Consider the following 8,812-nt stretch of genomic DNA (forward strand, 5'->3'; position numbering starts at 1 on the left):
AACAAAACACATCTGTCAAGTTCCATACAGGTTGAACATACAATACCTGATGTTATGTTATAGGTGAACCAATTGAGACGTAATCATAATTTTTTTAACGCAATACTTTTAAGAACCACATCGGTTACATACAGTGCTAACGAATTCTTGTTAAAAAAAACAGATTAATGATACCCAGTGATGGGCGTACACAAGTGTATAGGGTCCCGTTCAATATTAAAACGTGTATCGTCAGCGCATCATACCTCAAATACGTACAGTGCGTTGACTCGGCAAAACGGTGTCAGACAAGATAGCCAAGATAACACAACGCATGGCCGACTCGTGTCCGTTAATAATTAATCGCGCTAGGGCTTTATGGCCGCCTACAGACGCCACATTGTCGTTCATTGCTGTCACATGAATAAGCAATGAAGGCGAAGTGGCAAAGAGCCTCTAATTCAAAGGGAAGGTTCAAAACTTGAATGAGACAAAAACTAGAGTTTCTACACATATTTTAAAAATAGTTAACAGCTGAAAAGCAATGGGAAATACATTATTTTCGACTGGGCCGTATGGCATTTATATTCACCAACGGTTCACTTCAAAATATGTCATGGATTCCTGTAATTTGGGGCATATATAGCACAGTGATTTTAACAGACACCATTTCAGGAATGTTTGATAAACCAATAGTGTCATTTACATGAAAGCCAGTATAATAAGCAAAATCCGTCCGATCAAATAGATTTCCATAAAGCCTAGTGTAAGCTGCCATTGCAACAATAGTTCAAAGAAAATCTCAACCAACACCACATTTTCGCATATTAGTACATATACATGTAGGTTTAAAAGTTGTCAAAAGAAAGGGCTGGTAAGAACTCTATCTTAACCGCACAAGTAAATAAATTTCATAGGCATCGCTCTAGCCAAAGGTTCAACTAAAACTAGAAAATAAACTGCACAAGGCAAAAGCGAAATTAAAAGTTAAAATTTACAGGGCATAAACAGCTCTGCCACGGATACTATGCAATTAAAAAAATCAAACTTTTGCGACGTTATACTGTGGTGAAAAAAGAACGCTAAGGAAATAGATCTCTTTAGGAAAGTAGTACAGCCTCTTGATATGAATATAAAAAAAACGAAAAAAAATGGACGGAAATACTGAATAAATCCACCGGCTTCTTTGGGGGTGCGTGGACAACGAATCCAAAAAACTGGGGGTATTTTTCCGAGAATACCTCACACCAGACCATCGTAAATGGACAGCGCTTGCACGATCGAGGGGTCGCCTTTGGCGCCGATCAGAAATTCGTCCCTGGTCAGACGACCGTCGTGGTTCTAAAATTAATCGATAGTTAAATAGACTTATGCAAATACATCGAAAAAATAATACCTTAAAAGTTGTTAACAAAACACAGCGATAAGACCAAAATAGGACTAATGCCTAATAGTCAAATTAAAATCAATATTAAAACGAAATTGAATCAGTCTCTTACCTAAACACAAATCGAACAACTAACTCTAACAATAACTCCATCCCTAACTTAAATCTAGCCCCATCCCTAACCTACATAAGGGCGAACAGAGCCCACACTTTAATTCCAATACGACGGCGACCAAGCGTCCAATACACTTACGCTAATGTAGATTTCAGCCGTTTATATGCTGTTCCGATTGGTTTGGGATTTATTCTGACGCATTTAGGTATTATCTTGTTATAGGTATATTTGGTTTGATTAGGGTTTTGGTTCTAAAACTAGGGTATTATAGATAATTCGCTGTAGATATGATTGCTTTAAGGACATATGTGCAATAAGAATATCAAAGCCCATACATAAGTAGGTAGCATTTTGAACGTTTCGAATAACTCTTTATTCATTTTCAGCGTCTACTTCTGTATGGGCTTTGGTATTCTTATTACGTCTTACCACAACCTCCAACATATTATGTGTTTTCAAACTAGTAGCACAAGCGACTCCTTTTGGTGACAAGTAGGGATGTCTGAAACTTTTGTTTTTTTATTTTACTGTCCGACAAGCAATATTTTGTGGAAAACTGTTGCCGATCCAATTAGACACCAAAAGTGGTCTTTGCTAAATAGTCCATGTTGATTCAATTGAACTATTTGAATACAATCTTTCTCGAGTTGTTAAGCAAAAGCACTAGAAAACTTAGTTGTCCTAATTCTTCATATGCCATTTTTCTAAATAAATATATAACTTTTAAAGTGGAACCTGCTCAGATAAAAAAACATGGCACACTACTACTTGGTGGTATGAGCTGTGATGCGCTTTTGTTGGGCATCCCTGTTCAAAAGATTTGGGAAAAAACAATATTATTGTTGGGCTTTGGTCTAGCCCTTAACAATGCCAGTTGTTGATTTTATCCACAGGTCAAAAGGTCCTAAAATGAGTCACAAAAAAGCGCAATCTTGAGATGTAACATTTAAAGTAGAGATAGACCAATATTTGGCTTCTACCGATATATTGATATCGGTAAATGTAGGCCGATACTTTGACCGATACTTTAATATGAAAATATGATATAATTTTCCTGTACAACAAGCAATTTACCCACTTTTTGAATTAAAAAATTTTGAGTTTTAGCGACACGCCAAATTAAAATGCAAAATAATTGTTTAATAATTAATAAAGGTATATAAACTAAAACGTTATTTGGATTTTATTTTTAATTAAATCGAGTTTTCAACATTTACCAGGTATATAAAAAAAATCGGTATCGGCTAACAAAATTGTAAAAAATCGGGTATCGGTATCGGTCCAAAAAATTGATATCGGTCGATCTCTAATTTAAAGTTGCTTCAATCTTATAAGGCAGAGATAACCAAACTACAGCCTAACTAATGAAGATGAAGTACAGCTAAATGGTGGCCGAATGAAATTTAAAACTAAATTTGGCTGAAATTTTAAACCTTTAGACAATTTATTTAAGCTAACTACAGATTTGTTGCATAGTCATTTATATTTCCTTCATATAATGTTACTTAAAAATGTATATCTGGCCTATGATCCTAAATGCTAACAGTTATCCAGCCCAGGATGGTCAGGCCTTTGAAAAATAAGTGAAAAAATGTGTTGACTTCTGTTTTAAGGCAAGGCATGTGGGCTTCATTCAAACGTTCACAAAATGCTGCATACTTCTGTATGGGAATTACAGTAAGTAGTTTTGTCTATAGGTGAACAAACCTTGTCCATCCTTTGGAAAATCTTCTCCACTCGCTTCTGAGGAGTGTTTTCTTCTTCTGGCAGATTCACCGCATCGCCCTTTGCAACGAAATACAATCATTTTTATGTAATTAACAGGTAAAATATTGCAACCACTACATCTAATTGTGCTACACTTGGATTTTTCAGTTTTTTTTGCATTACCCTTTGCAACAAACACAGTCATATTTAAATAACTAGTAAATTATTCCAATGGAAACATTTGATACAGATAATTTCACATAAACAAAACACTGTACATATTTTTTGGTGGTGCTGATAAATTGTTGTATGGAAAAACGGAAGTGCAGCCTATTTTGATAGAAATTAGTACACAACATTTTACATTCTATATTCGACAATTACATAAAATCTGTTTTTTTTAAGTTAGGCAAAATTCAATTAATTTTTTTATAAGTGTAATATTTTATATATTAATATTCATCAGCATAATATTTTTTTTGCTACCAACAACCAAAGTTGTGTAATAAAACAAATAGATATACACAGATTTTTGTGGACTGCTTTGAACCAATATTAAATGTAGAACAGAACATGAAAATAGACAGCAGTGCAAAACACTGTCATTTAAACTGGAATGCTCTGAACTGATTCTAATGTAATCCAAGCTATACACAGAACATTGCAAAATACTAACCATCATCATTTAAAAAACAAAAAGTTTAAACAGTGCCCGCTATATTAATTAGTTTCAATTCACTGTCCAAAATAGCAACCAATTGTGTGGTATATTCCATTTGATTGCTACCCTGTGTCACTTACCACCATTGAGAAAATTGCTTCCACTATATTTAGCATTTCTTGCTTAGTTATAAATCCATCATTGTCCAAATCGTAGAGTTGAAAAGCCCCTTTAAAAAAAACATTTAAAGTTAACGCTCAAATATAAACAACATAAAACAGTAACCAAATGTAAAATTATATGTTTTTCCTATAGTCCATTGTCACCAAATTTAAAAGGTCTTTGTTTTTCAGTCACCAAATATAAAAGTATTCATGTTTTTCCTAAAAGGTTTATGATTTCCCTACAGTCTATTGTGGTTTGAATTGTGGCTTAAGTGGTTACCTTGAATCTTACTGTCGCCCTGAATGCAAAACATAAATACACCTCGTTAATTTGCTTCTGATCTTGATTTAAAAAACATAAAAAAATGTTAATAAAAAACATTCCAAGTTGTAAAAAAGTAAAATGGATGAAAAAATTGACACCTAACTAAACTATAACTCGTTTTAAAAATAAAAATAAAATAGGATTTTTAAAAAATTGTGCACAACACAAAAACACTAAAAAAAATTGCAACCTAAATTTGATACTATATTTTGACTGATTGTTAATAATTGTTTGCAAAACAAAACAAAAAAAACTTGAATCCTAAATTTGCGGAAATTTTGTCACTTACAGTTTAATTTTTCATCCAAAGTTCCCCTTGATGTCACGCTAAGTGCCATAATGAACTCTTCAAATTCCACAGTGCCATCTTTGTTGTCATCGAACGTTGTAAAAACAAACTTTGCAAAGTTTGCCGAGTTTCCCTAACAAAAAAAGTGTTTTTACAAATCACAACCAAACGGAAACCTTGAAAAAATAAATTGAATAGAAACAGTACATATATGAAAGTATAGCGCTTTTTAACTATCTTGAATTTTCTTTAATAAAAATTGAATCCTGGCTTCAAATTAGACATACAAACACAATGAGATGTTTGTGAATAATAAGCAGTGCAAAATTTGGTATTATACTAAAATCATTCCATTAAACTACTTTTAAATAAGGTATAATCTCAGCAATTTATGGTTATGTAAAAATTCACAATTTTATAACTGAAATCAACAGTATATTAATATTATTTTAAAAACAGAAAAATTAGTGAAGTAAACTTTTCACTTTAAAGTTTACAAGTGCTCCAGATCAAATAATTTCTTGATTTTGTCTTAGTAAAAGTTGGTGTCACCCAATATGGTAAATCCTTAAGCTTAATATTCTAGACAAATTCCAACATTATCGCCTAACAAGTTATTGAAATTTCCTGTTACACAGTTTGAGTAATGTTTTTCTATTAACAAAAATTTATAACTTGCTGAAGTTTAGAATATAATATTAAGTTTGGTCTTTTAAGGACAATTAAAATAGATTACGGCAGCGGAATATAAACATAAATTTGATTCCACATACTAATGGAGATAACTGCGTGGTTTAAAAAAACACCAACAATCTATAAACAGCATGTGTATACATTCATTGTTTTTGTTTCGCGAAACTGAAAACTCAACAGTCACACGTCATGTCAATTAAGGATGTGAGTCAGAACCTATTGAGAAAAAAAAAACCTAGAAAATATTATTCTATCTAGTTCAGTGTCCAAAAAAATCAGTAAGATATTGATCGTTTAAGTTTACTAAGAAAGGTCCCTGTTTTGGGGTTTAGTCTATTGTCACCACCTCATAAATAGCTATCAACATATGACGTCATTTAAATAAATTGTTCATTATGAGGATTGTTTAAAAATAAAGTATGCAACCACGAATGTTGACATATTTTTAATATGCGATTTATTAAATTGTAAACTTTCTATTATTATCACGCTCCAAAATATGTTAACACGCTAGTTAAAACTTGCAAATGATCCAACTTGAATCGCAAACTTCCAATTTTCCAGCCAGAAAATACTTTAAAACATTCTAGTTATAAGTATGTGAAACAACAAAACAATCTAGATTGTAAGTTTGGTTATTTACATGTGGAAAGAATTGCTTATATATCCCTTGAAACTCGTCGAAAGTCAGTTTTCCTGTGGGGCAGTCATGCAGGAAACCTTTATGCCATTGATGAAGTTCACTCTCAGTAACTGCACATAAATTTGCAAGTTGAATAAACGTTTATAACGGAAAACATTTAAGACACTCTCACTTGTATCTTACATTTGGTTTCTTTTTTCAACTTATCCATTATTTCCGGCCTTAATTTGCTTTTTCGGTTTCCCATTTCTGCTTCTGTTTTATTTGCACACTTTTAAAAATAAAAACAGCTAAATAATAATAAAAAAGGTTAGACTTTTTCTTAACTTTTATTGCATATGACAAATTAAATATACGTTAAATTGTGTTCGATTATATGAATTAAACACTACAGTTTGTAACTTCATTTTTCGTTTTTGTTTTAAAACTTTATATTGATTTAGAAAAAGAAACAGTAAAACCATGCAAACATTTATAAGATATCCATTGATGGATAACCAACAAAGACAGCTTTAACCAAACAAAGACAGTTGGTTGGATGTGTTTTCGTTTTTTTGTGCAAAAAATATTGATTCATATAGATGTGTTATCAGGTGTATGAAAGGTTTATCACAGTTTTCATGATTAATTGTATTGGCAATCCAGTTTGTATAGTTTGTTTGGTACACAGCTTATTCAAATTGTGTGTACAACACACTCTAATTAGTACATTACATACCAAAGTTTTGGAAACTTTGGATTTTACGCGGGCGAGATGATTTTGCAGCTTAAAATTGCGCGGCTGTAATAACGTTATTTGTGAAATTTTCATGGCTGAAAATGGAGTACTGTACTGAAACCCCTTAGCGTGACGTAAGTTTTGCGCGTTTGAGCAGTTTTTTGCGGCTGAATGCATTTTCTGTGGGTTTTACTGGAAATGCGCGGCTATGACAGCGGCCGAGCACTATACTTTCCAACCTGGGCATGATTTTGAACCCTAATGTGTTATGCACACTTGCACACCTGGAAATTAGGTGCTGCATATCAAAATATAAATAACTGCAAGGTGTTTTTCTATAAAGTATCAACATTGAATTATATACTGAAAAATATAACTAGCATAACCTAACTTCTACAATGTGGCTGCAGTGGCACATTTTCAGGTGTGTAATCACGGTTTCATGCACACTGAAATTTCGGAATCTTACAACAACTCGAACAATTTCAGAATTTAGGAGTGCAACCTTTTAGATTAAGGTTACTGCAAAAACAAAAAATAGTAGGATTCTAGACCAATGCCGCAATCTGTGTTATACAAACGATTTGAAACCAACATGAATCACAGGCTTTTTGCTGTTAACATTTCGACAAACAAAGTTGAAGCTCATGTTACGATCACTCTAGCACATTAACATAAACCAAAGATTCTTTACCGTCAACATTTTACATACAAAGTCAAGGTAACAACTAACAATCAACGTTTTTACGATCACTCTAGCAACTGAAAACAAACCGAAAAAATGAAAAGCCTCGCGATTTGCTTGAACGCCTTCTTCGATATATAACATAGAATACTAAAACGATAGGTAAAAGCATTTATCTTCGGTCTCTTTGGTTATCCGAAACTTTATGAGAAAAGCTTTCGTGAACCTCGAACCGAAATGCATTAAATTGGATAAGCTGTTAACAAATAAGTAATTTTTTGTTGTAAAATGGTTTCGCACAGCTGGCGGTAACAGGTCACTGTTAAGACTTAAATTAAGTATACAATTTAATAATTTTATCAATCAACGAGTTTTTTAAATTAAAAACTTTTAAACTTTAAACAAAAAGTTCAGCAGATTAATGCCCCACAACGTTATTTACCCTTTTACGCCCGACAAATGGGTTAATGCAGTGCTTCCCAGCCAGTGGGTCGCAACCCATTGGTGGGTGGCAAAGCTATTTCAGGTGGGTCGCGAAGCGTTTCTAAATGTTACAGTTTTCTATTAGATCGGAAATTCTTGCATTATTTCGTTACATTTACGCAACAATGTAATAAATACGTACAAATCCAGTGTTGCGTCGAATTAGCTATTTTAGTAGACTCCAAGAAGGGTTTTATGTATAGCTTTATTTGTTTGGTAATATTTCATTGTGGGTCGCACAATAAAACTTTGCGTTAAAAGTGGGTCGCGAACTGAAAAAGGTTGCGAAGTACTGGGTTAATGTATAACCTACATCTATAGGCCAAGGATTCGGACTTACTTGTCCGGGGCTTAAAAAGAGCCCTGCTTGCAGAGAAAGTCATTTATTTTATTATTTTTAGTGGCGATAAGATGTTCCGATTTGACCATACTGAGGAACATATTTAAATTCGGCACGGATTCAGCGTACTTACAACGGTAAATAACAAAACGCGCACACAACAACAAACAATTTGAAAGGGTTTCGGAATGATCCGCCACAATATCAAACAACATATGAACATAGGCGTAGCCAGGGGGGGTCTGAGGGGCCATGGCTCCCCCCAAAATTTATAAATATTTTACTCTTAATACTTTGTTTTTTTAGCATTTGTGAGCAGTACCACAACAGTCGATCACAGGCATGCCACACCTTCAATTGTCATGCACTGTTACGTCACAAACGATGTAGTTAATATTAGATTTGCTATACATTAATGTAGTTTTACTACTTAAAAGTCAGTTTTTGTTGTTTGAATGGTTTTCTTGGAAATGGAGTATTGCGTTAACACTCAGTCAGTTGCTGCTCGAAACGGTTTGCTAACATTGTTATTGGGTTCGTTACGGCGGTAAATATAATGACAAAAGCTAAACAAAAAGTTCAAACTTTTTGGCCCTCCCCAAAATTTTCGGCTGGCTACGCCA

General features: G+C 33.4%; 1 protein-coding gene across 1 annotated transcript; it reads right to left on the reverse strand.

Moving 5' to 3' along the window:
* On the reverse strand, nucleotides 1-6,255 carry LOC146131925 (neuronal calcium sensor 1-like). Its single transcript, XM_083397526.1, has 6 exons — nucleotides 6,147-6,255; nucleotides 5,964-6,073; nucleotides 4,628-4,760; nucleotides 3,990-4,078; nucleotides 3,189-3,266; nucleotides 1-1,320 (listed from the first exon to the last, which is right to left on the reverse strand). Exons 1-6 carry the CDS (start codon nucleotides 6,208-6,210, stop codon nucleotides 1,222-1,224), a joined length of 573 nt encoding a protein of 190 aa, XP_083253652.1. The 5' UTR covers nucleotides 6,211-6,255; the 3' UTR covers nucleotides 1-1,221.
* Nucleotides 6,256-8,812: the final 2,557 nt, after the last annotated feature.

Source organism: Ascidiella aspersa, chromosome 9 (genome assembly GCF_963924565.1).
Source record: "Ascidiella aspersa chromosome 9, kaAscAspe10.2, whole genome shotgun sequence".
Taxonomy (NCBI): Eukaryota; Metazoa; Chordata; class Ascidiacea; order Phlebobranchia; family Ascidiidae; genus Ascidiella; species Ascidiella aspersa.

Bases quoted from the DNA above. Each gene is read 5' to 3' on its own strand.
- LOC146131925 (XM_083397526.1), bottom strand. From the start codon at position 6,210: ATGGGAAACCGAAAAAGCAAATTAAGGCCGGAAATAATGGATAAGTTG. The intron at 6,074-6,146 runs GTAAGATACAAG...ATTTATGTGCAG, and splicing joins GTTGAAAAAAGAAACCAAAT to TTACTGAGAGTGAACTTCAT. The intron at 4,761-5,963 runs GTAAATAACCAA...TTTTTTTGTTAG, and splicing joins ATAAGCAATTCTTTCCACAT to GGAAACTCGGCAAACTTTGC.